The following is a 27,504-nucleotide window of genomic DNA, read 5'->3' as shown; positions in this document are numbered from 1 at the left end:
GCTGGCCTTCCACCCCTTCAGATGCCTTGGGAGCCACAAAGCAGCCTGCGTCTCTGGGCACCTGGGAAGGCAGTGCCTCGCTGGAAGCCCCGCCGACTCGGCCAGGGCAGAGGGCGGGGGGCGAGGCACTGATTACCTGCGAGCTGCTCCTCTCTCCTCGTCACTCTCGTACTCCACGAGGATCAGCTCCTCCTCCCCGGGTGCCAGAGGCTCCGGCACCTCGGTCCCCGCTCCTGCTGCCAGCATCGCCTTGCTGAGGCGGAGGATGCGCTCGGTTTCCTCTTCATCCTGTCTCTGCACAGGAGCATTGCACATGGGGAACGAGAAGGACATCTCAGTACTGGGTTCCCACTTCCTGGATGGCGTCGGTCTTGGTGTGGCTGCCACCAGAACACTCGCGTGCATGCCTCAGCACAGGCCAGCTACCAGCTCCCCAGCTTAAGCTGCCCAGCTGGGAGAGAACTGGCCCGTGGGGGCCAGGAGAGAGCCGTAGTCCCGGCTGCTCACCCGAAGGAACAACACTGCCCAGACAGAGTCCCGGCTGCTCAGGGAGACACTCACCGCACGTTTGGCTGCCTGTCTGAGCTGCGTGTTGTGGCGGATCTGCTGTAGGCGTTCTTCCCGTTTCTTCCTTCTGACCTGCTCCTCCTAAGGGTAAAGCAGCCCTAAAGGAAACTCCTGCATGACGCCCCAAACCAGGCGTTTCCTGAAGAGTCTGGGGCTTGGCCCAGTGCCTCCCTTTCGCTTTCCTGGCTGACCCTCCAGGTGCGCCCGTCTCCAGACCCCGAGCTGCACCAGGGCCCAGCCTCACTGCTCCCTGCGGGAGGTCTGTATACTCCCTCCCAGGGCCACACACGCTCTCAGTCAGATGCATTCCTCAATTAAGTCTGCAGCCACTGAACCATGTTGTCAATGGCAACAGTGCACTTCCTTTCCCAGGTGGGTAATGAATGGAACCACCCACCCCTCTCTAGAGACCTGCTGACACCAGCTTAAAGAAGACAGCAAGTGCGCACGCCGCTGACACAGGAGCACCGACAGGAGCTCAGAGGCACTGAGTCCCAGAATCAACCCCAGAGGGTCACCGAAGCCCGCTTCCTAAACCCCTCCTTCTTTCCCCCCAGGTCACACCTTTAGCCGGTCCACCAGGTCCCTTTCTTCTTTCTTCTGCACAAACTGAGTCACCCAGTCAGGCTCTCCAGGAGGCCTTGGGGGGCCCGGAGCCTCCTGGCAGGAGGAAGACAGGGACGAGGACAGGTCCTTCCCATCACTTAAGGAAACAGTTTCAGCTGCAAGGAGACGAGCCTCCTCTTGACGTTTCTTCTGTTCAAAGTCACGGAGCCAAGAAAGGGCCCCACAAATAAGACTTAAGGATTTGCCCTACAGGAAAAAAAATGTCTTTAGAAATAGAGAACAAAAAACAGCTTCCCAAAGGACCTTCCCCATTTTAATAAAGTCTTCATGGACAGTGTGACGTTGAGAACTAGAGGGCACTCTAACACCCACCTGGGAAGGAAAAGAAAGGAATTAGCAAAGGAGTAGCCAGGGAAACAGGAAAACGAGAAATAAAAATGGTCTTGTTTAATTACGCAGCTCACTGTTCCTAAAAGACTTTAAAGTGGCTTATCAGGTTACATGTAAATGCTACAAGTTAACATAATTAGAAGGTCAGAAATTAAGGGGCCCCCAAAAACAATTAAGGCCAAATAATACATAGCATGAAACCCCATGTACTTGCGATAGGGAACCACTATCGCATGAACCATTTGGTGCTATGCTTCAATGCAGCCAATGTGCAGGAAAAACACGATCTGTCCCAGGAGGCCTGGTGTTCACAAAAGTTTTTAAAACAAACCAATTGCTCTGAAGAACACAATTCTTGACTTGAAGACCAGAATTTTCCCTGTGGGTCCTTGCTTTGGGCTAAATTGTATCCCCCCAGTTCTTATGTTGAAGTCTTAGCCCCAGTGGGTCAGAATGAGACCTTAAGTGGCAACAGATTCACTGCGATGTATTCCACTAAGATGAGGTGGCCCAAATCCTGTGTGACCCGTGTCCCTATAAAAAGGGGACATCTGGACACAGAGGCATATGCAGAGGGAAGGCATTGTGACAAGACACAGGGAGAAGACAGCCATCTACAAGCTGCGGAGAGGGGCCTGAACACAGCTTCTCTCACTGCCCTCAGAAAGAACCAACCCTGCGACACCTTGATTCCAGACTTCTGGCCTCTGGACCTGTGAAAGAATAAATTCCTGAGGCTTAAGCCCCCCAGCTGGTGGCTCCGTTACAGCAGGACGAGGAGGCTAACCCAGTCCTTGCAGACAGGCTGCTACTGTTGGTCCAAAGGGCAGGTCCATTCTGGTGAGTCTCTGGGAGAGAGGGGCCAACACCTTCCAGTCCAGGCAGTCAGCTCTCTGAGCCCACTTAGTGTATGCAGAGTGGGGCTCTGAACCTAGCTGGGGCGTGGAGAACTGTGCGTAAAATGCAGGTGGGTTTAGAGTAGGGGAAACAGCACAGCACAACGGCTGAGGCTACAGACTCTAGGCTGCCTGGGTCACATGCTGCCTCCTCCCCTAGGCAGCTCTGTGACCTCAGGCTTGTTTCCACATCTGCAAAAATGGACATAATAGTACCTTCCTCAGAGGAACCACAAGCATTAAGCCAATACACATAAAAGATTAGAAGTTAATATAGGATTAGAAGCATACCTGGTACATAAGTGACAACTGGAGCTATTTTTCTGATATTTTGAATTAATAATACTATTATTATTATCCTAGAGTAATAATCTATTAACTCTCATCAAATTCTTGAAAGGCCCTATGACAGAATGACACTTCTGAAGATTGGATGGATCACACATCTTTGGAAAGGCCCATATATACCATTTCTCTCAGCTTTTGGTAAACACTGAATGGCAAAGCCTCCCAGACAGCAGTCCCAGCAGAACCTGGGCAGCAGCCACTCTGTGCAGCCAGGGACGTGCGCAGCCACCCGGCTTCAGCTGTCACCAAGCGATGGGCAGGCAAGATGTCCCATTGTAACAATGGCCCAGGGACAGACACCTGCTTAGAGCCAGCGCCTTCCATCTGAAAGCAAGCTGAGGAAGTTCCCAATGTGATGGTCAAAGGTACCTTCTGGAAACAACTGTGAGTACCCTCTAACACTGACAAAGAGGGTAACTGAGGCCCTGCAATTCTATATCCTGTCATAAGACCACCAAAATTTTAGACTGGAAAATGTTAGTAGGATGTATAACCAAACGCTCACTCAGTTACAGATTAAAGCACCCACAGTACAGCTAGCTTTGAGCAATGTTATTTCCTAGGGTACTATCCAAGATAACAGATATGAAACTTACGCCAAGACAAGTAAATTCATTCATTCTAAATACCTACATTGTAGCAAGCACGGGGCTTGAGGCTGGGAACACAGAGCTCCCTAGAAAATGCCCACCTACATTACAAACTTAACATACAACTGAAGAGTGTCATGGTTCCCTGCACAAGTGTGGACTCTGGGTTCAAGAGCTCCCAGAAGTGCAATGTTAAACACAGCACAGTGGGCACAAAGCAGAGAGTTCACCTCTGCATAGAGCACCCATGAAAGGCTTACCAGGTGACTCCTAAAAGCTAAAAGGCCTTACCAGGCCTCTGAGGCACAGGACAGGCAGGTGGGGCAGGCATGCAGCATGGTGTCCCCTATGGGCAAAGGGGCCCCAATGACAGGAGACAGCTTATCAGAGGAGATTCAGAGGACATCAGAACCAGAAGGTAACTGAATACACAACAAGGAGATGAGAACACCAACAAGGACAGGCTGAGGGGAGGAAGAGGGTGCACAGAGCAGGCCAAGGGCTGGGACAGAAATGCCTGGGGGTCGGGCAGCTGGGCTTTGTCTAACCAAGGCCCAGGTTAGACGAGGCGATGAACACATGCTTTTTATGTTCTTTTCCAAAACACACTAAAATTATACCAAAAGAATAAAAGAGGCTTGTGCCCACAACACAAAGGGAGTAGAGGAAAGGACAGTAATAAGCTGTAGGAGATGGGAAGCAGCTGACCTAGCAGAGTGAAAGGCACAAAGCCTCAGTGCCTGCAGAGACCCCCTGGCTCCCCCTCAGCAATACCCTGAAACCAGCAGGGTTGCAGCATAGTGCTGAAAACCAAGGGACTAACAGAAGTTCTTTTAAAGAATGATTAGATCCCACTCAAAGACTGCAAGTTTATTCTCTGAGAAGTGGAGACAGGAGGGCCCCAGTCAGCAGGTGAAGAGTGGGGAAGAGGGCGGGACTGAAAGCAGGGGCACTCAAAGACTCCGCACCTGAAGCCACCTGCCGGGTGCCCTCTGGTATGCTGGCTGCCAGGCTTGGAGCTATGAAGCAATGCTTTACAAACAGCTTCTACGGAAACACCAGATGGCTGTAGGGAAAATCTAGACCCTGACAACAGGAGGCCACAACAGACAGGCCCAGCCCCATGGTCCACAGCCAGCCTGCACCCCAGACCTGTCAATCAGCCTTGTGGTGCCTTTTTCTTAAACACCAAGAGTAGCCAGCCAAGGATTGCCAGACACTTGAAGAAGGTCTCCAAACAAAACACAGAATCCAAACTAGGGGTGTGCAAGGGTGGGGAATTTGTTGCTATAATTGATATCCTGAGACAGTATTTCCGTGAAACAAGAACAGAATGCTATTTTTTTGTATCAAAGAATAAGAACAAGTTTTTGAACATGATAGATATAAGAACAAATGAACTGAATAGAAAGACTGGCAATAAAATCAAAGAAATTTCAAGGAAGTAGAGTTTAAAGCAAAAACAAACAAAAACCAGGGTACCCAAGAGAAGGGCAATTAGAAGAAAACATTAATTACAGGATTAACCAGAAAGTCCGAAACTCAAAGAAAGGGAGTACTAGGAAGGCTGTTAACAAATATACGAACATGTCTCAGGACAGAAGGTCAAAGCCCCCAGACAAAAGTTCCCATCAAGAGGCAGCCCAAAGAATGACACACACACACACACTCCAGGCCCGTCAGCACGAGACCCTGGCACACAAAGGCCAAAGCCCCAGAGAACTCTGGCGGGTGGGGTGGGATCAGGTCACCAATGGACATTGGAAGACAGGGAGCACCACTATGAGGGACAAGAACCCGGCAGCTAGGTTATACACCCAACCAGACCACCATCACCAATTCAGTGACAGGCAGAATCAATACAGTTCCAGACCAGCAAACTATCAACATCTACCTCCTATACAATCCTCAGGAAAGTTCTCTACCAAAACAAGAAAGTAAACCAAGAAGATACAGAATTTAGCAAACAGAATCCAACACAGACAAAATAAGAAAAGAATACACACAACATGAATGAATCTCAAAAATACGCTGGCTGAGCAAAAGAAAACAGACACAAAAGAGAACATAATGTATGACCCATTTTTATGAAACTCTAGAAAGAAAATCTAAAGAGGCAGGAAATAACTGCTGTCTGCCAGGGCTGGGCTGGGGTGATTGGAGGAACACCAGCCAGGAGGTACCAGGACCTTTCTTTCTGGGGTGATGGAAATGTTTTGTACCTTGACTGTGAAGGTGGTAATACAGGCATTCACATCTGTCAACACTCACTGAACTTGTAGACTTTAAAGGTACACATTTTGTTATGTGTCAGTTATATTCAATGAGGTTGATTTTTTAAAAAAGAGAGCAGGAAACCCTAGGACAGTAGTTGGTGAAGTAGGTCTAACGAGCAACTGAGACCCAGGCACAAGGATGGAGGACTCCAGGAAGGAAGGCTCCAGGGTAACATGGGATTGGTACTCGCCACGGACTCAATTATGTCCCCCTAGATTCTTATGTGTTAGCCCTAATCCCCCATGGGAGTGTGTTGGGAGAAAGGGCCTGTCTGGAGGTGACTAAGGTTAAATGACGTCTTACAGGTGGAGCCCTGAACTGACAGACTGGTGCCCTTAAAAAAGGAGAGAGGCACTGAAGATCTCTCCCCCTCCACGAGAGGACCGTGAGAAGGTGGGCATCAGCAAGCCAGGTGGGCAGCCCTCACCAGAACCCTGAAGCCTTGATCTTGGGCCTTCAGACTCCACAACTGTGAGAAAAGAAATTTCTGTCATTTAAGCCGCCAGTCTAGGGTATTTTGTTATGGCAGCATTAGCAGACTAAAACAGTAATTTTATATATGGAATATCTTTTTTGAGAGGCCACTGGGTGATGTGAGAGGAGTTGGCATAGGTATATTAAAAACAAACTAGCTTTTAAAAGGTAATTATTAACTCTAGAAAAACAAATTCACAGCTGCAGTATAATGACTTAAAAGAGACTAAAACTTAATCTAATTATGTGGGGAGGAGGGAAAAGGGAGAGAAAACTACATCTTATCTATCACAAGCGGAAGGTATGATGAATAAAATCAATAAACCCAGAAACAGCACCACAATTTGATCACCTCAAAATATGCTACACAAGTACATTTCTTAAGAAACAGTTCAAAGAATTAAAAGTACCTGCTCAAAGAACCAAGTTTGATAGGTTTGACTTTTTAAATGACATGCATTATTCTTTGACTAAATTTTTTATTACTTTAAACAAAGGAAGAGGATATATTCAACAATATCAAATGTTGCAGAATGGTCAAATAAGGACTTGAAACATACAAATCTATTAGTCAGGAAGTCACTACTGATCCTAGAAAAGATTCCAGTGGGTTGGTAGAAGTCAGATTGCACTGCGTTTCTGTGGAGGCTAAGAATATTAGTAGAATGCTTTTTAAAACACAGATCACTCTGCATGTGATCTTTGTGACCCACATCGTGCTCACCTATTCTCTCCACTTACTGCATGCAGAACAGAGTGCCCCATCTGCACTCTTCCTGTCCCAGATGCCATCTCGAGAGAGATGACATACTTCCCTTAACAAGGGAGAGAGGAGAAATGAATCACTTTACTCATTCACACACATTAAGAGCCTCCCATGGGCTTGCCAAGCTCCACTAGATGACAGGGACACAGAGGTGAGGACAAAAGGTCCTTATCCTCCAGGAGGTCACAGCCCAGCTGGGGGGGACCATCACATCAACTCCTACATGTCACCAGCACATAGTACCGATAAAGTGCAAGAGAGAAGGGGGACCAGTCACTACAGCCCTGATCAGCCTCAATGGCCAGCCTCTAATAAATCCCTCCCTCCTTCCAGGCTAGGGAGGAAAAACTTGAGGGCCCTTGATTGGATCCTTCCAGCACTCAGTAAGCTGGCTCCTGGAGACTAAACCAATATGTTTAATCTGTGAAAAAGCCAAAGTACTTTCTGTGTTTCTCAATATCAAAGCAGTTGTGTGCCCAGAGAAATCTGGAAGGTTTCAGTGCTGTGGGTCATGGTTTCCAGGGCCATTCAAATTCTCATCTGCCTTTAGCTTAATTTTTCTCAGCCCTTGGGTTGTGTTCAACCATTTAATAGAGAAAGTGACTGTTACTCAGAAAGAAAACTGAGATAATCACTCTGTCCAACTACAAACCATGAAAATCTCTGCATATGTGAACAAGCATGCTGGGCTGACCCTATGCTGTCGTAATCAGGGTCTCTGAGGACCCTTCTTAGGCTCCAATCATTCATACTTACAGTGCCAGTTGGACTTTCAAATATCCCAATCTTCCCATCCTCCAACACCTGGTAGAGTGCTGCCATGAAGTCTTTCTGGATGGAATAGGGTGTGAAGGGAAAAGGGAAATGGATGCCACCAGCCTCCTGGGCTTCATTAGCCATGGTCCTAGGGAAAAAATAAATAAATCTGGGAGTACTGGCTTGAAATCCAGAACAGTTTATAACAAAAGTCTCAAAAGTTGTTACGGAATTTCTTAGGACATGCATTTTTTGCAAGCTAGACCATGTTCTCTCCACCAAGTGCAAACCCTCATGAAGCCACACCAGAATCATGCAATCCATCTAGCAGCGTTTCAGAAGTGGCTGTAGCAGAATGCAGATTAGCAAAGCCATAAACAGAACTCCTGCCTTTTCACCTGGGATTCCTCTGCTGCTGGGACACCCTCCTAAAGCCTCTATGAAAGGTGTGGAGATTTCCCCTGAAGGACCTGCATCCCCGGGATCAAGGATGACGCTCAAGGTTCCTTTGAGGCACTGTGCTCTACACCTCCAGAGAACGGTATTAGCATGACAAACCTGCTTCCTGCATCCTGTTGTGAGGACCTGGAAAACCACGCCACCCAGGCAGAGAATTACAAGTCAGTTCTGCACATAGCACAGGCACACATTTGCCCAGATTTTACAGACACCGTGGGCTGCTTCTTAGTTCATCCCAGCCTCCATTTCTGGTACAAACCAGAGCCTCCTCCTAAACATCTCCTAGCCTCAAGAAATAAAAGCTTTCTGTCTGGTTCCAGACTGGGGAGCTCTCTTCACAGGGTCTAAAGCCTGGCCAGGAGAGCTTCCTTGCCAGGAAAAGGTCTAAGGCAAAAAGGAACATCTCTCTCCAGGCTGATCTTCTTTCTCCTCTTCTGAACCCAATTTCCCTGAGACAGCTTTTACATACCCTTTCTTCCTTTAATCACCATCTGGAGGACTAACTCTTCCTGGTTCCCACATTCTTTTTGGAAGCCACCACTCCAAGCTATTCGGCAGATCCGTCTCTTCTAAGTAGCAATTTTAGTAAATCTGAAACCCATTTACATTTTTGCTACATAAGTAGCCTCATTAGATGAGTGATGGTGTCAATACATTTATGAAGAGAAAGGTAGGTGCCAAGTGTTCTTCCAGTCACAGCTTAGGGGTGGCAAAAATGGCTCGCAGAGGGGAAACTCCAAGGGTGACTTTAAAAAACTAGGACAGTTCAACACCGAGAGGGAGGCAAAAGATCGAAAGACCATTTAGATATGAAGGAAAGGGGAAAGAGAAGGGTATCTGACACATTTTGAGTACCTACTATGTATTAAATACTCTACAGCCCCATTTACTTTATCTCACACTATAAGGATACTATTCTGGATACTAATGCTTACAGAAATTAAATAACTGTTTAAAGTCACAGTTAATAAGAGCAAAACCAGGATCCAAATCCAGGTCCATGTGGTTCTGTTTTGGTCAAATGCATCCAGCTACAAGAGATGACTAGCTTAAGAAATGTGACATTTACTGAAAAGAATCATATAGAGATTAAGAATTGAGACCATTTGGTAAGTGGAAGAACAGGATGGAACTTCTTGCAGACTAGAATTACAAAATAGTTCTGATTTCAAGACAGCTCCAGGAACCTCACCAAGTACATACCCATGGACTGTCTGCCACTCTCCTGTTCAGTCACATGCCAGATAGAGCCACTAACCAATTTCTTCTCCTTATTCGTAGCTCCTGGTTACCCCAAAGTTCAGCCTGCATACAGCCTCTTTGGCCCCCTTCTACTTTTTAGCTTCAGTTCCTACTGTCAACCAAAAAATTCTTTTCATGTTGTTAGTTCCAAATCCCAAGAGAAAAATCTGACCAGCGTCTCCTCTCCTTTAAAACCTGCTCAGTGAGGTACCTACCCTGATCTAACCAGCCCAGGCCTTGCACCTGCTGCTCACCACCGCCCCCTGCCTGGGAATGATGGGTTCTCTTCTACGTAAGGCTCAGCTCACCTCCCTAGAGAAGCCTCTTATTCGGCCTCCTGATAGTGACCAAATACCATGCCTCACCCAAACACACACAGACCCCACACTACTTTCAGTCCCTCTTTTATCTCATTACCCATGCTTAATTTCTTCAGGTTCTTAGCACTATCTGAACTTTCTTTATTTACTGTCCTCCCCACACTAGAATGCATAGAAGAGAAAACTTTATTGATCTTGCTCCTCCCTGACACTAAAACTCACTCTGGCACATAGTAGGCATTCAAATAATTTTTGAATGAATTAATGAGTAGCCAGCCTGACTGGGGAGCTACAGGCAGAGGTCTCTGTTCCTGAGGTGTAGGTGGAGGATGGCCCATGACTTAAATATCAAGTCCAAGGGCCAGTTCTCTAATGGTTTCAAACTGTTCTCATAAAACCTCACAACCTGTATGGTCAACATTTTTATTAGCCTATTTTATAAATAAAGAAGTGAACACTCAGGAAGTCAAAAGACTTGGCTACGATTGCTCAACAAGTGCCTGAATCAGGATTAGAAGCCACATCTACAAGACTGCCAACCCCCTGAGCTTAACATTTCAGGCTTCCTGCTATCAGGGGGGCAGGGTGAAAAGGCAGGCTTCGTGACTAAACTTTCAAATGATAACATGAAATGATACAGAACAAAAGTAATTATTATTTCGCTTCCCTGTGGGTGGTAATTATAGATCTCTTTACAGAAGCAGTTCAAGCCTTATCACAAGTTAAGAAGGGTTTAGATAAATCTACGAATAATGGAGTCACTAAGCGCTACTAAGGACGATTGATGTAACCTTTTCTGACCTCTTCAGTTTGGCTGCGTCAACGACAACCATGGCCTCCCACACAGCTCTCCCCAGAATTCCCCACCAGTGCTCAGGGACACCCAGATGGCAAACCTTATGCATATTAAATGAGGTGAGACACATGAAAGAACCTCAGATATGTATTTTTTCTGAAAATTCATTTTCTTCAGTCTTTGATTTATCACTCATTATTTACTTGGGTATAAACAAGTGCTGCAGACTGAATTGTGACCCTTCAAGAAGTCATGTGTTACAAAAAAAGAAAACTACAGACCAATATCACTGATGAACATAGATGCAAAAATACTCAACAAAATATTAGCAAACCAAATTCAAAAATACCTCAAGAGGATCATACACCATGATCAAGTGGGATTCATCTCAGGGATGCAAGGATGGTACAACATTTGAAAATCCATCAACATCATCCACCGCATCAACAACAAGGACAAAAACCACATGATTACATCCATAGATGCTGAAAAAGCATTCGACAAAATTCAACTTCCATTCATGATAAAAACTCTCAACAAAATGGGTATAGAGGGTTAAATACCTCAACATAATAAAGGTCATATATGACAAACCCACAGCCAACATCATACTTAACAGCAAGAAGCTGAAAGCTTTTCCTCTAAGATCGGGAACAGGGCAAGGATGCCCACTCTCCCCAATTTTTTTCAACATAGTGCTGGAGGTCCTGGCCACAGCAATCAGACAACACAAAGAAATAAAAGGCATCCAGATTGGTAAGGAAGAAGTTAAACTATCACTGCAGATGACATGATATTGTACATAAAAAACCCTAAAGACTCCACTCCGAAACTACTAGAACTAATATCTGAATTCAGCAAAGTTGCAGGATACAAAATTAATACACAGAAATCTGTTGCATTCCTATACACTAATGATGAACTAGCAGAAAGAGAAATCAGGAAAACAATTCCATTCCCAATTGCATCAAAAAGAATAAAATACCTAGGAATAACCTAACCAAGGAAGTGAAAGACCTATGCCCTGAAAACTACAAGACATTCTTAAGAGAAATTAAAGAGGATACTAATAAATGGAAATTCATCCCATGCCCTTGGGTAGGAATAATTAATATTGTTAAAATGGCCATCCTGCCTAAAGCAATCTACAGATTCAATGCAATCCCTATCAAAATATCAACAGCATTCTTCAATGAACTGGAACAAATAGTTCAAAATTCATATGGAACCACCAAAGACCCCGAATAGACAAAGCAATCCTGAGAAGGAAAAATAAAATGGGGGGGGATCTCACTCCCCAACTTCAAGCTCTACTACAAAGCCACAGTAATCAAGACAATTTGGTATCAGCGCAAGAACAGATCCATAGACCAGTGGAATAGAATAGGGACTCCAGATATAAACCCAACCATATATGGTCAATTAATATATGATAAAGGAGCCATGGATATACAATGGGGAAATGACAGCCTCTTCAATAGCTGGTGTTGGCAAAACTGAACAGCAACATGTAAGACAATGAAACTGGATTTCTGTCTAACTCCATACACAAAAGTAAACTTGAAATGGATCAAAGACCTGAATGTAAGTCATGAAACCATAAAACTCAAAAAAAAAAAAAAACACAGGCAAAACTCTCTTGAATATAAACAAGAACAACTTCTTCATGAACATATCTCCACAGGCAAGGGAAACAAAAGCAAAAATGAGTAAGTGAGACTATATCAAACTAAAAAGCTTCTGTACAGCAAAGGACACCATCAGTAGAACAAAAAAGGCATCCTACAGTATGGGAGAATATATTCATAAATGACATATCCGGTAAGGGGTTGACATCCAAAATATACAAAGAGCTCATGCACCTCAACAAACAAAAAGTAAATAACCCAATTATAAAATGGGCAGAAGATCTGAACACACTTCTCCAAAGAAATTCAGATGGCCAACAGGCACATGAAAAGATGCTCCACATCGTTAATCATCAGAGAAATGCAAATTACAACCACAATGAGATATTGTCTCACACCAGTTAGGCTAGCCAACATCCAAAAGACAGACAACAACAAATGTTGGCGAGGACATGGAGAAAGGGGAACCCTCCCACACTGCTGGTGGGAATGTAAATTAGTTCAACCATCGTGGAAAGCAGTATGGAGGTTCCTCAAAAGACTCAAAATAGAAATACCATTTGACTCAGGAATTCCACTTCTAGGAATTAACCCTAAGAATGCAAGAGCCCAGTTTCAAAGAGACATATGCACCCCTATGTTTATTACGGCACTATTTACAATAGCCAAGACATTGAGGCAACCTAAGTATCCATCAGTAGCTGAATGGATAAAGAAGATGTAGTACTTACACACAATTGAGTATCATTCAGCCATAAGAAGAAAACATATCCTACCATTTGCAACAACATGGATGGAGCTAGAGGGTATTATGCTCAGTGAAATAAGCCAGGCAGAGAAAGACAAGTATCAAATGATTTCACTCCTCTGTGGAGTATAAGAACAAAGAAAAAACTGAAGGAACAAAAGCAGCAGACTCAAACAACCCAAGAATGGACTAACAGTTACCAAAGGGAAAGGGACTGGGGAGGATGAGTGGGAAGGGAAGGAAAGGATAAGGGGAATAAGGGGCATTACTATTAGCACACATAATGTAGTAAGGGTACACGGGGAAGGCAGTATAGCACAGAGAAGACAAGTAATGATTCTATAGCATCTTACTACACTGATGGACAGTGACTGTAATGGGATATGCGGTGGGGACTTGATAATGGGGAGAATCTAGTAACGACAATGTTGTTCATGTAATTGTATATTAATGATACCAAAAAAAAAAAAAAAGTCAAGTGTTAAATTTCTAACCTTCAATGTAGAGATAAGGCTTTTAGGAGGTAATTGGGATTAAATGAAGTCATTAGAGTGGGTCCTGATCTGGAAAGGGATTGGTGGTTTCCTAAGAGGAGGACGGGAAAGGGGCTCTTCCCCCTACCAGGTGAGGACACAGTGAATGGGGCTGTGTGCAAGTCAGGAATGGAGCTCTCAACAGGAACTGAACAGGTAGGCACCTTCATCTTGGGCTTCCAGCCTCTAGAACTGTGAGGAAACAAACTTCTGAGTCTACAGCATTTTATTACGTCAGTCCAAGACAACTATGTTCCAGCTACAACCCTGCCATTATGCTCCTAAAATGCCTTAACATCTCACACCTGGGAGACAACACCACCCCAAGAGAAGCTCTTCTGCACGTGGCACGCACTGCAACTCCCCAGCTGCTGGGAGACACATGGAAGCACCTCATATGCTGAGTTCTGAAAGTGTTTTCTCCAGTCCTCGATTATCACTCATTATTTACTTGGGTATAAACTACAGCTACAGACTGAACTGTGACCCCACCTGAAGGGTCCCCACCAGTAAGATGGCAAACTTCCGGCTTCTTTTCGGGGTCCTCGGTTCCCGCCGGCGCCACCTGAAGCCCAATCACCTCTCGCCCCCCTCCCAATCCCAGCACCTAGCCAACAGCCAACAGCCCCATAGAAGTAACACCACAATCACCCTATGCCCCTTCCTATATAACCCAGCACCTTTCCCTAATAAAGCGGAACTCTCCGGTGAATTGCTGTTGTGTGTCGTTCCTTTCCTTTCATTGGTGCCAAAACCCGGGAGACGGGACACCCCAACTGGGCCCTGTCTTCCCCCAACACCAGCAGCAGCTTGCCCTCGTCCTCTTTTTCTGGCACTGGCTCATCACACTCACCACTCCTCTCTGGCCTTTAGGTAAGTTTCCCCCCCCCCCGCCTCCCGGGGTGGGCCACTCTTCCCCGAGCTATCGCAGTGCCATTGACCGTGATCGTCCAGCAAGGCCCTGACGCTCGGGGACGAGGAGGGAACGCTCCCCGCCTCAGGCCTTCATGGCTGCGGTGGACCCTCAGGCCCCTCCTCCAAAAGCCATAAACCCCCGCCTCAGCTGAAACTTTTTAAGCAAAATTTCCCCGGGGTGGGCCACTCTTCCCTGAGCTATCGCAGTGCCATTGACCGTGATCGTCTGGCAAGGCCCTGACGCTCGGGGACGAGGAGGGAACGCTCCCCGCCTCAGGCCTTCACGGCTGCGGCGGACCCTCAGGCCCCTCCTCCAAAAGCCATAAACCCCCGCCTCAGCTGAAACTTTTTAAGCAAAATCTCCCCGGGGTGGGCCACTCTTCCCTGAGCTATCGCAGTGCCATTGACCGTGATCGTCCGGCAAGGCCCTGACGCTCGGGGACGAGGAGGGAACGCTCCCTGCCTCAGGCCTTCACGGCTGCGGCGGACCCTCAGGCCCCTCCTCCAAAAGCCATAAAACCCCGCCTCAGCTGAAACTTTTTAAGCAAAATCTCCCCGGGGTGGGCCACTCTTCTCCGAGCTATCGCAGTGCCATTGACCGTGATCGTAGGGCAAGGCCCTGACGCTCGGGACGAGGAGGGAACGCTCCCTGCCTCAGGCCTTCACGGCTGCGGCGGACCCTCAGGCCCCTCCCCCGACAGCCATAAATCCCCGCCTCAGGCCTTCACGGCTGCAGCGGACCCTCAGGCCCCTCCTCCAAAAGCCATAAACCCCCACCTCAGGCCTTCACAGCTGCAGCAGACTCTCAGCCCACCCCCCTCCAACAGCCATAAACGAGGTGACTCCTTTGCGGATGAGAACGTTCCCTTTCCCGCCCCCTCCTCCTTCTCTTCCGTCTGCCGAAAGCTGTTCGGTCTGCTGAAAACGCCTAGCGCTAGGTACCTCGTGACTCCGGCACTCTGCCTTCTTAGGGAAGTCTGGGTGACGACCCACACTTCCCAAGAAATTCCGACTCGTATACAAGTTTCTGCAGACCACCAAGGATCATCGGGGACGCCCTTTGTCTCCTTGTGGTCTGCCTCCAGTCCGAGGATCTCCGTTTGTCTTCCCCTGTTTGTCTCCTTCTCTGTCCTTTAGCCATGGGAGCCTCCTCATCCCTCCCTGAAAGTTCACCTCTTGAATGCCTGCTTAAGCATCTGGCTACCCTCTCCCTGACACCTGATATAAAACCAAAACTTCTCCGTAAATATTGCTCCCAAGATTGGCCGACATACCCCCTAGACAATAACAACCAATGGCCCGCAGGGGGAACTCTTGATCCTAACATCACTCGCAATCTCTTTAACTACTGCCAGCGCCTGAAAAAATGGAAGGAGATTCCCTATATCGAAGCTTTTCGCCTCCTAGCTCAAAATCCCAGCCTCTGCACCACCTGCTCCCCGCCCCAAGTTCTCCTAGCCTGCAAGCCGTCTCCCTCCCCTCCACACACTCCCAGTCCCTCTTCAATGACCTTTGACCCGGCCGACGAGCCTCCGCCATACAGACTTCCCCCTTCGGCCCCTCCCCCTCCTACAACCCCTCCACCCTCCCCGCTGCCTCTTTCCCCATGACAGAAGCCTCCCGTCCTCTCCCTTCCCCTTCTTCTCCTACAACAGCCCCTCCCCCTTCCTCTACCGCCGCCACTTTCCCCGCGGCAGAAGCTTCCCATCCTCTCCCTTCCCCTTCTTCTCCTACAACAGCCCCTCCCCCTTCCTCTACCGCCGCCACCGCGGCCCCTTTTCCCGCGGCAGCAGCCTCCCATCCTCTCCCTTCCCCTTCTTCTCCTACAACAGCCCCTCCCCCTTCCTCTACCGCCGCCACCGCTGCCGCTTTCCCCGCGGCAGAAGCTTCCCATCCTCTCCCTTCCCCTTCTCCTCCTACAACAGCCGCTCCCCCTTCCTCTACCGCCGCCACCGCTGCCTCTTTCCCCGCGGCAGAAGCTTCCCATCCTCTCCCTTCCCCTTCTTCTCCTACAACAGCCCCTCCCCGTTCCTCTATCACCGCCGCCGCCTCCACCCCCGCAGAAGCCTCCCATCCTCTCCCTTTCCCCTCCTCCACCATCTCCTCCTGCACCTCACCACCTCCTCCTCCGTCCCCCTCACCTTCCCCCCTCCCGCAAATCGAGCCTGAGCCTTTCAGCCCCCCTCTAACTAAGTTCCAAGAGCCTTGTCCGTCTTTGCCCCCTCAGATTCGGTCCCGAGAGCCTCCCAAAATTACCGCGGCTTTGCCCCCATCACCTGTTTCTCCCGCACAGACTGAGCCAGAACCCTTCAGTCCCCCTCAGACTCGGTCCCGAGGGCCTCCCAAAATTATCGCCCCGCTCCGGGAAGTAGCAGGATCTGAAGGCATCATGCGCGTTCACGTCCCTTTCTCCTTAGGAGATTTAGCCCAACTAGAGAAACGCCTAGGTTCCTTTTCCACTGATCCCACGACCTACATCAGGGAGTTTCAATGGACCCTCCAGTCTTACAGCCTCACGCATCATGACATTTTCATGCTCCTGGCCAATACTCTCCTCCCTGAGGAGCGAAGACGAGCTTGGGACTTCGCCCAAACGCATGCTACCGAAACCCACAGGACTGACCCCACCTGTCCCCCTGGTCCCACTGCTGTCCCCGAACAAGACCCACACTGGGATTATAACACCGCCGTGGGTCTCCACTCTCGAGATATTTTTGCCTCCTGCTTAATAGCAGGTCTAAAAAAGGCAGCTCGTAAAGTAGTCAATTTTCAAAAGCTCCAAGACATAATTCAAAAGAGAGACGAAACCCCCTTCGAGTTCTTAGATAGACTCACTCAAGCCCTATTACAGTATACCAGCCTGGACCCAGAAACACCTGAAGGAAGACAGGTCCTTATGACATACTTCCTAGCTCAAGGCTACCCCGACATTAAAGCTAAACTCAAAAAGTTAGAACAGGGCCCCGCTACCCCACAGACTGAGATCCTAACAGTGGCCTTTAAAGTCTTCCATAACCGGGAGGAGGAGAAAGAACACCATAAACAAAAAGCTGATCAGGCCAATTTCCAGATGTTGGCCCAGCTGATAAAACCACAACCTGGGCGCCCCTCTACAGACAAGCCCCCACCAGGAGCTTGTTTCAAGTGCGGAAAAGAGGGACATTGGTCAAGGGCATGCCCCTCCCCCAGATCTCCTACCACCCCATGCCCCAGATGCCACAAAAAGGGCCACTGGGGGTCTGATTGCCCAACCACCCGAAGGGGAGGCTGGATGAACAACCCCCATCCTAAGCCCACCGTAGTGGGGCTGGCAGAAGAAGATTGATGGGGCCCGGGGGCTTCTCGCCCGACCATTTCCATCACCAAACAGGAGCCCAGGGTTACTTTAACAGTAGACGGTCGCCCCATCTCCTTCCTCCTAGATACAGGAGCCACCTTCTCAGTCTTGCGAGAATACCGGGGCCCTACCACGCCAGCCATTACTCCTATAGTCGGGGTAGGAGGTAAACAGATTTTCCTATTAAACCCCCCCCACTTTTATGCACAATCCTAGACAGTCCCATACCTTTCTCCCACTCCTTCCTAGTTATGCCCCAGTGTCCCATCCCTTTACTAGGACGGGACATCCTTTCCCTCCTCCACGTTTCCATAACTATATCCAATCCCACAGCCCCCAGTACTCCCTTTCTGATGGCCCTCATAGCCGACAACCCCCCTCTACCCAATGAAAGCTCCAGTTCTGCCCTTATACACCCTGTAAATCCCAAAGTTTGGGACATTACAAGCCCCTCCATGGCCCTATGTCCCCCTGCCTCTATCAAATTACGTGACCCCTCTCAGTATATCTGTCAGGCCCAATACCCCCTAACCACTTCAGCCCTCATAGGCCTCCAACCCATCATTCAAGATCTCTTAAACAAAAACTACCTCAGACCCACTCACTCCCCATTTAATACCCCCATATTAGCTGTTAAAAAAAACAACGGATCTTTCCGCCTTGTCCAAGACCTTCGCCTCATCAACATAGCCGTTGTCCCTATCCATCCCTTAGTTCCAAATCCATACACCCTTTTATCGCAGATCCCTGCTTCCGCATCCCACTTCTCAGTCCTAGATCTCAAGGACGCATTTTTTTCTATCCCTCTAGACCCCTCCTCCCAAGATTTTTTTGCCTTCACCTGGACAGACCCATACACCAGACATTCTGTACAACTTACTTGGACAGTTTTACCACTAGGCTTGCGAGATAGTCCCCATATTTTTAGACAAGTCCTAGCTCAAGACCTCAAACAGTTTCACCATGATCACCCCGAGTCCACTTTATTACAATATGCAGATGATCTTCTGCTCTGCAGTCCCTCGTGGGAACAGTCTCAACTTGACACTGCGTCTCTACTTAACCTTCTAGCTTCCAGAGGTTACCGAGTATCCCCTGTCAAAGCTCAAATCTCTTCCCCTTCTGTCACTTACCTTGGATTCCTTCTGTCTCAACAAAGAAAGTCCATTACCTTAGACAGAAAACGACTCCTCTCTGACCTGCCCGTTCCCAAAACCAAGACAGAAATCCTTTCCTTTCTAGGCTTGGCTGGGTATTTTAGAGTGTGGATCCCTAACTTCTCCCTGTTGGCAAGACCCCTATACGACCTCAGCAAGGGCCCCCCTGAAGAATCATTATCATCCTCACCCCGACACTCCTTCATTAAGCTCCGTCAAGCCCTTGTAGAAGCTCCAGCTCTCCATCTCCCTGATTTGTCGAAGCCCTCCTCATTATACATTCATGAGAGGTCCAGTCAAGCTCTAGGAGTCCTAGGCCAATATTATGGCCCATCCTTTGCCCCAGTAGCTTATCTCTCCAAGCAATTAGACCCCACAGTTCGGGGATGGGCCCCCTGCCTACGGGCATTAGCTGCTGGACAGCTCTTGCAGAAAGAAGCTCATAAACTAACATTCGGAGCGCCCCTTACCATTCTGTCCCCACATCACCTAAAAGATCTCTTAACCTACAAAAGTTTACAGACTCTCCCTCCCTCCAGACTCCTGACCTTACTGTCCTCTTTCCTCCAAAATCCAAACATTTCTTTCCTCCCCTGCCCGCCCCTGAATCTGGCCACTCTTCTTCCTCTGCCCTACTCTCCTCATACTCCCTCGCATGATTGCCTGGAAGCCCTTCACAACTTCCTTCCGTGCCACTCCACGATCTCCGAAGGAGCCCTCTCACACTCCGACCTCATCTGGTTTACTGATGGGTCCTCCTTTAAACATGAGGGCATCCACTACTCAGGATATGCAGTAGTCTCCCTCGAAGATGTCATTGAAGCACGAGCCCTACCCCCTGGTACAACCAATCAGCAGGCTGAACTCATTGCAGCCACCAGAGCTTGCACTCTGGCCCGGGACACATCTCTCACATTGTACACTGACTCCAAGTACGTATTCCACATTCTCTTGTCCCACGTGGCAGTATGGAAAGAACGAGGCCTCCTCACCACAAAAGGGAATTCCATAACTAATTCAGCCTTAATTACTAAACTTCTAGAGGCTTCACAACTCCCACACCGACTAGGCATAGTCCACTGCAAATCACATCAAAAAGATGACTCCCCCATTGCAAGAGGTAACAACAAGGCCGACAGAGTAGCCCGGTCAGTTGCCCTATCAGAAAACGCACCAGACAACAATCCGTCTGCCCTTGCAGTTTTAGCCTTATCACAAGACGCCCTCTGCTCTCAGGACAAAGAGTCTCTCTTCCGCCTCTTACATGACCTGTTCCATCCCAGCTCCCAATCCTTGATCCATTTTTTACAATCTTTTTTTCCTCTCTCTCCTGAAGACAAAACCCTACTTAACCAAATCACCTGCAAGTGCACCATCTGCCAACGCACTAACCCTAATACCCCCCTCAAAGCCCGACCCTTCCCGGCTCATCAAGCAAGGGGTAATGTCCCCGCTGCAGATTGGCAAATAGACTTCACTAACATGCCCCCTGTACGACGTACCAGATACCTACTCGTGCTAGTAGATACATTTTCAGGATGGGTCGAAGCTTTCCCCACCACTAACAAACGAGCATCCGTAGTTGCCTCTATCCTCCTCACCCAGATCTTTCCTAGGTTCGGGATGCCCACTTCCCTCCAATCAGATAACGGCCCTGAGTTCACTGCCCAAATTATCCAGAACCTCTCCAAGTCGCTCTCGCTCCCCTGGCATTTACATTGTCCTTATCGACCACAAGCTTCAGGAAAAGTAGAAAGAGCCAATAGGACTCTAAAAGACATCCTGACCAAACTATCTCTAGAACTACACCTTGACTGGGTTCGCTTACTTCCCTTAGCTCTACTCCGCATTCGAGCCCTCCCAAAGAAACCTTCCTTCTTGTCGCCCTTTGAGATCATGTACGGCCGCCCGATTCTACCCCCGGGGCTCCCTTCCCACAAAGGACCAATTCCTCCCAATATAGCCCTTCCACTACTCTCTCTCCTCCACACTGAATTGTGGAAATATCAGGATTGGCTCCTTCCTGATCCATCCGCCTCCCAAAATCCTCCTGTCTTACAGCCCGGCCAACTAGTGTTTTATAAGCCACCAGAGGATCAGCCCTCTCTCACCCCAAAATGGGAAGGTCCACACCCAGTTATTCTCTGCACCCCCTCGGCTGCCAAGCTCTCACTGCCTGATAACTCTGTCACCCCTTGGATTCATATCTCCAGGTTGAAACCAAATACCCAAGACCCACCTTCTCTGGACACCCAAGACCCATCAGTCACAATCCAGAGTCCTTCGGATACAGCCCAAGACGCTGTCTACTCTACCACGCCTCATCCCTCTGATCCCTTGAAGCTCCGCATCTCCCGTGCACCCCCTTTGCCATCCATACCTGAATCATGACTTTTTCCTCCTTTACTGCTCTCTCGCTTTTTTCCCTCATTCCTATTGTCTTCCCTGCCGCCCCACCCTCCTTTGTATGGCGATTCAAAGTCAAGCAGACTTACACACAGCATCAAACAAAAGTTACTGCCCTCATTGCCACATCAGACTGACCTCTGAAAGGCTGCTCTGAGCCTTTGTACCTCCACTTTCCTCCCTCCACCGAAGTATTCATTTACAGCTACCTTTATTCTCCCTACCTCTGCTTCCTCTATGACCAAAGACAAGCCTATTGCAGGCGATGGCAAGACACCTACGGGGGATGTCCCTACTGGTCTTGCACCATTCACTACATGGGTGACTTCCAGTACCCACAGTATTACTCCTCCAACCATTTCATGAAATATCCCAACGGCTCATTCTCCTTATCAATCCCAGATCCCTGGGACTCTCGATGGGCTGCTGGAGTAACAGCCTCAGTTTACTACAAGGGGTCCTCGACCCCCCATGGTATCTTCATATCTCTCGAGAGTATGTTCCCTCTCGCTCCCAGATCTCTCAAGTTGCATCAGATATCAGACATTCCGAGAAAGTCATTATCCAAACTCTTGATGGCACCTCTTCATCTTCTTATTCCTCCTACTCTTGGTTACAGCTCATTCAAGACACCACCATCTTTCTCAACCACACCCTCAACATCGCCAATTGTTTCTTGTGCGCATCACTACAGCGCCCACTGCTGGCCGCCGTGCCCCTCAATATTTCCAACCACTCCTTCCATGCAGAAGGACAACCCCTCCGTCCCCTGGCAGACATACCCCTATGGGAACCAGAATACCCAGATAATCTCACCATCCACCACTGTGTAGGCCCAACTCCACCCCCCTCCAGTGCACTTCACTGCCTCTCTATCTACACCCCTACCTCCGGCTCTAAGACTTTTACACAACCGGGACACTTCTTTTAGTGTAATGGCAGCCTTTTCAACTCACTACCTCTCAACTCCGATACACCCTGCATTCTCGTCACCCTAATCCCACAGCTTACACTTTACAGCATGGCAGAATTCCTTGAGCTCCAACCTCCCTTGCACTCGCGCACAAAAAGGCAGCCTTCCCATCATGGTCGGTATCTCTTTCATCACCTCAGCCATTGGGGTGGGGTTTTCGGGAGGAGCCTTGGGTCACTCTCTATGGGCAGTTAGAGATCTCGACGCCAAACTTGAGGGAGCCCTGACATCCACTGCCGATTCCCTAGCCTCTCTTCAAAGACAGGTCACTTCGCTAGCTAAAGTCACCCTTCAAAACCGGCGGGCCCTAGATCTGCTTACAGCCGAGAAGGGCGGCACCTGCGTCTTCCTCCAGGAAGAGTGCTGCTATTACATCAACGAATCTGGCATTGTAGAAACTGACATCACCAAACTCACTGACCTTGCCTCCAGCCTCCACTCTGCTTCCAATTCCAACCCATTCTCTTCAATACTAACAAATCCCCTCCTCACCTGGCTCTGGCCCATTGCAGGCCCCATAATAGTCATTCTTCTCGTCTGTCTCTTCTTACCTTGTATAATAAAGTTCATCAAATCCCAAGTCGGAAAAATCTCTAATCAAGCTTTCAACCAGCTTTTACTCAGGAACTACCAGCTTCTGGTCACAGAAGACCCCTCACCCTCACGTGACCTCCTCACCACATGCTGAGATAGACCCCTCTCTCCGCTGGAAACTGTTCCTGGAAACAATGGCCGCAGACGCCTGGCTCCTGACACCCATATCCTCTTGGCACCATTGGAATCAACAGGTCCTCAACCTATGGTTACAGGGAACCTTCATTGATTTCCAACCTGAAGAAGTCCACATCTACTCATCCTTACTGTGGGGAGTCCTATCAACCCTTTCCTCCCAATCCTCAAACCCTCACTCCCTTCTCCGCCCCTGTTCAGCAGGAAGCAGTCAGAGAGAAAGCAACGTCCACAAACCCATAGAGGAGAAAGGGGGGAATGAAGGGTCCCCACCAGTAAGATGGCAAACTTCCGGCTTCTTTTCGGGGTCCTCGGTTCCCGCCGGCGCCACCTGAAGCCCAATCACCTCTCGCCCCCCTCCCAATCCCAGCACCTAGCCAACAGCCAACAGCCCCATAGAAGTAACACCACAATCACCCTATGCCCCTTCCTATATAACCCAGCACCTTTCCCTAATAAAGCGGAACTCTCCGGTGAATTGCTGTTGTGTGTCGCTCCTTTCCTTTCACCACCCCCACCCGCAGAAGTCGTGTGTTAGATGCCTAACCTTCAATGAGGGCCTTCATTCTCTCCCACATTCTCTCCTCTTCTGGCCTCCCCTCTCCCTCCCAGGCCCATCCTCAGAGCTTTCACACTTCTATGACACTTCCAACGTCCTGGGCATTTCCATTCATGCAGGCCTCTAGACTGGGCCCTGCTCCACCTTGATTTCCCGAGGGGCCGCTGGGTCCGGCCGCTACCGGTAGGTTTCTGGGGTCGGCCGGCCAAGTTTGGGATCCCAGCTGCATCCTCGCTGAAATTAATATTCCCAAGCCTCATAGTTTCCACCTCTCTAAGACAGGCAATTACGCACACTCATAGCGTTGTAGTGGCCACTAAGTAAAATAATTTGCGAAAACCACTTTGCATAGCGGGGCTTAACTGACGCCCCTCAGGCGTGTTTGCAGTTAAAACTCGAAGGCGCCGCGCCACCTTCAGTGGCTCCCTCCCTCCTCGCAATGGCTTCCCGCCTGTCCATCACGCATTGGCCACGCCCTCCTCATCCGCACCGCGTTCCCGCTCTCGACTGGCCCCGCCCCTTTGCGCACACAGCGCCCCCTCATTTGCGTTTTCACCGCAGTCGGCCCTTTCTCATCTCGATTCTCCTCGTCCTCCGGTGTCACCACGCGGCTCCGCGCTTACCCTCTCGGCCAGCGGCACTGCTCTGCTGAAGCCAGGCGGGTGAGCAACCAACCAGCTGAAGGTGGCCGAACTTGAAATCGCCGTCCACCTCCGGCAACGTGCGCCCGGGGAGGAGCGTGGCGCTGCTACGCCCCTATGCCCCTGCGCGTGCGCGCTCCGGCACGAAGGGGCAGGGCTTTCCGTTGTTTGTGCCATTGCGCTTGCGCGGCAGGTCTAATTCGGGCTGTTTTTCCGGCCCTGGGAGTGTGGATCTCGACTGACGCTCCGAGGGTATGGGCTTAGCTCTCTTCTTCCCACTACCCTGCTTGCCAGTGCGGGATGATTGGATGACCCCTCCAATTAACGCCACAGGTGCCAATCGCACAGCAGTTGCTTGACTGGATCACGTTGGCTGAGGTTTACCAACCACCCGATGGTCCAGATAGTGTATCGAGAATCAGGAAACGTGCTCTGGCCCCGGTTCGCGTCAGGCCTCAGTGTGTGTGGACCCGTTACTTTTAATTTTAGGTTGGTACTGACCTGCCCACCTCAACAGGGTTGTGCAGGACTTTCAACCTTGGTCTTGTCTTGAGGTCTCTGACTGTGTAAATGAAGGCACTCTAGCTGACAAGTTGGAATCGTTCCTGCAGTACGCGGAGGGGTGGTCAAAGGCGGCAAAGTACCAGCCGTGCCATCAGGGAGCTCGCCTAGTTAGGACAAAACATTATTGTAACCTCCCTGAACTTGGATTCTACTTTGTTCAAAGGCAAGATCGGACTAGATGATCTCTACCAACTTTTCTGAAACATATACCCAATGCATGGTTTTCCAGTACCACCAAGCAATTAATTTCTGACACTGCCAAACTGGAGATAGGAGGCTGCCCAGTTCCCGCTTCAGACACCAATTGCAAGTCCAATTGTTACTGTGCTTCTGACTTACTATGCTTTAGATGTAAGGTTCCCAAGAACCCCTCTTTGGATTGGATTCATCTGCTGCAGAGGTTCACAGAACTCAGGAAAACATTTTGCTTACTAGAGCACCACTTTAATATTAAAAAGTCTATATACTCAGAAACAGCCTGGTGAAAGAGATGCATAGAACAAGGTATACGGGAAGCTTCCATGCATGGAGCTACCATGCCCACTCCAGGCGGGCTGCTCTCCCATGTTCACTAACCCAGAAGCTCCAAACCCGCCCCTTTTGTTTTTTTATGGTGGTTCCATTATATAGGCATAATTGATAGATTCTGTTATTGGTCACTGGTTATTGAACTCAATCTCCAGGTCCTCTCCCCTCCCAGAAGGTTTGGGTGTTGACCGCAGTTCCAGCCCTCTGCTCACTAGGTTGGTTCCCCTGGCAACCAGCCCTCCTCCTCAGGTTACCCAGGGGCTTTTCAACAATCACTATATTAACACAACAAAAGGCATCTCTTCTGCATCTCCTCACTTAGGAAATTACAAGGGTTTTAGGAATGGGGATGAAGACCAAGTACATATTTATCATCACAATATAATGGTATGGTTCTATGAAATGATAACAGGAGCATTTTATGCCAAGTGTTCCCATAGAAAGAGACATTAGTAGTTAGTGTGACTTCCCAGATTAGGGACAGTTTGCTGGGATTTGAAGGAAAGGCTTTCAGAGAGAACTGTGTTGCAAGTTGCGGAAAAGCGTGGGGGTGAGAATTTACAAAAGGTGATTCCAGGTTCTTGTATCTACAACTACCACTGGTTAGTGGTGTTTAGAGAGGGCAAGAACTGATGTCCTTCAGGTCTTGGGGTGTGGCCCACCAAAATCCTGAAAGGATCTCTGATGCCTCAGTTTCAACTTAAAAAATCATAATAGGTGTTGCATTCTACTCTAGCATCCATGCTTGTTTTTAGCATAAAGTAATTGTCATCTGGTTAACTTGACACTTCAAGAAGATAAACTAGGTTTTGGCCTTTTGCTTCAAAGGCCACTGTTGGATTCCCCTGAGGAAGGCGCCGCCCCAAATCACTCACCAAAGACGTTTCTTGATGCAACAAGCAAGAGGAATTTATTCGGAAGCCAACTAGTTGGGGTCCAAGTCAGCCTGTCGCAGCAGGTCTCAACGAGGACCCCGAGCACACTAAGGCAGAAGGTTTTATAGTATTTTCAAAAGGGGTAAAATTTTCCATAATCACAATACAGAGTTTTTTCTATAGGCTCATAAATCTTTTGCTGGCGCCACATCCTGGGGTCTGATTAGATGAGATCACCTACGGAATGTCTAGGGTGGTTCTAGTAAGATAAGCTAGGCATATATGATTAACTGATTTACGGTTAGCTAACTAAAGGTCACTACAATTGACACAGAAAGGTCACTACAATTGACACAGGCTAACTAACTTGTTTTTCAAGATTCTAATGATTTTGCTTCTTCTGGGTTAGGGGGTGGTATTTAGGCCTTAAGATGGCTGTACTTATGCTAACTTTTGATTCTTCAGATCCTACATTTCCCCATTTCTCTTTTTGGGGCATTCCAATCATGGAATGTTTGTATCTTCTTAGGAGTTGAGTGAGTGGTATTGTTGCTTCAACATTAGTACATGAACGGCACTCACTCTTTCTCTAACAAAAGTTATTAACCGGTTTAACATGCAGGGTCCTAAAGTTAGAAGCAACACAAGGATGAGTAGGGGCCCAGCCAGAGTGGATATCAGGGTTGTAAACCACGGGGACCTGGTGAACCAAGATTCAAACAGTCCTTGGCCTGCTTCTCGCTCTCTCTTCCTCTGATCTAGCCTCTCTCTAAGTTTTGACATTGAATCTCTTACTATCCCGGAATGATCTGCATAAAAGCAGCATTCTTCTCTTAAAGCTGCACACAGTCCTCCTTCTTTTAGGAACAGTAGATCCAGCCCTCGTCTATTCTGTAAGACTACCTCAGAGAGGGAAGTTAGAGATTCTTCAAGTTTTGTAATGGATTGCTCTATTGTTTTTAGGTCTTCATCAATAGCAGTCCTTAGTCCTTCATAATGCTGGTTCCCTTGAACAATAGCGGCTGCCCCCGTTCCCACTCCGGCTGCAACTCCTATCCCTAACAACACGGCTAAGGTCAGCGAGACCGGCTCTCTTTTATATCTATGCCTAGGTTCAAATTCAGTTACGAATGAGAGATCATCATGATACATTAACCTGGGTACTAGCTGAACCATAATACAGAAATCGCGAGAGGAATTGAAGGCAGAAGTAGAGACACATGGGGTCACTCCAGTATTACAAGCCCACCATCCCTCGGGGGGAGGGACTAGATACTCATTTTTACCTGAGGGGGTTATAGCTACGGTTTCATTACACAAGGCTTTATGGGTGGGGGGGACTGTACCTAAACATTTTCCTTTTCCAGTTACTTCAGTTAGAGTTAGTTTCCGGTGGCTTCCCCAGCTACAGATCTCGTGACGGGTTGTTTTATTAAAATTGCCTAACAATCCTAATCCTTCAT

At 48.5% G+C, this 27,504-nt stretch overlaps 1 protein-coding gene across 8 annotated transcripts in view; it reads right to left on the bottom strand.

Annotated features, from left to right (window-relative positions):
• Window positions 1–24,192, bottom strand: part of DDX11 (DEAD/H-box helicase 11) — a 58,914-nt gene extending 34,722 nt beyond the window's left edge. For 6 of the 8 annotated variants that reach the window (XM_073223307.1, XM_073223309.1, XM_073223305.1 and 3 more), the window contains exons 1-5: window positions 24,057–24,192; window positions 7,632–7,779; window positions 1,132–1,380; window positions 562–648; window positions 137–294 (exon numbers count right to left, since the gene is read on the bottom strand). In XM_073223307.1, the coding sequence (XP_073079408.1) occupies window positions 137–294; window positions 562–648; window positions 1,132–1,380; window positions 7,632–7,775 (638 nt within the window). In that variant the 5' untranslated portion in view covers window positions 7,776–7,779; window positions 24,057–24,192. Of the gene's footprint in view, window positions 1–136; window positions 295–561; window positions 649–1,131; window positions 1,381–7,631; window positions 7,780–8,029; window positions 8,144–24,056 lie in introns of those variants that run through there. The other 2 variants (XM_073223306.1, XM_073223310.1) reach the window with 2 other exon arrangements.
• Between the last annotated feature and the right edge of the window lie 3,312 nt (window positions 24,193–27,504).

The sequence above is a fragment of the Manis javanica genome, chromosome 15 (genome assembly GCF_040802235.1).
Source record: "Manis javanica isolate MJ-LG chromosome 15, MJ_LKY, whole genome shotgun sequence".
Classification (NCBI taxonomy): domain Eukaryota; kingdom Metazoa; phylum Chordata; class Mammalia; order Pholidota; family Manidae; genus Manis; species Manis javanica.
The sequence above is the reverse complement of the archived record's forward strand: the minus strand, read 5'-3'. Positions and strand labels throughout refer to the sequence as shown.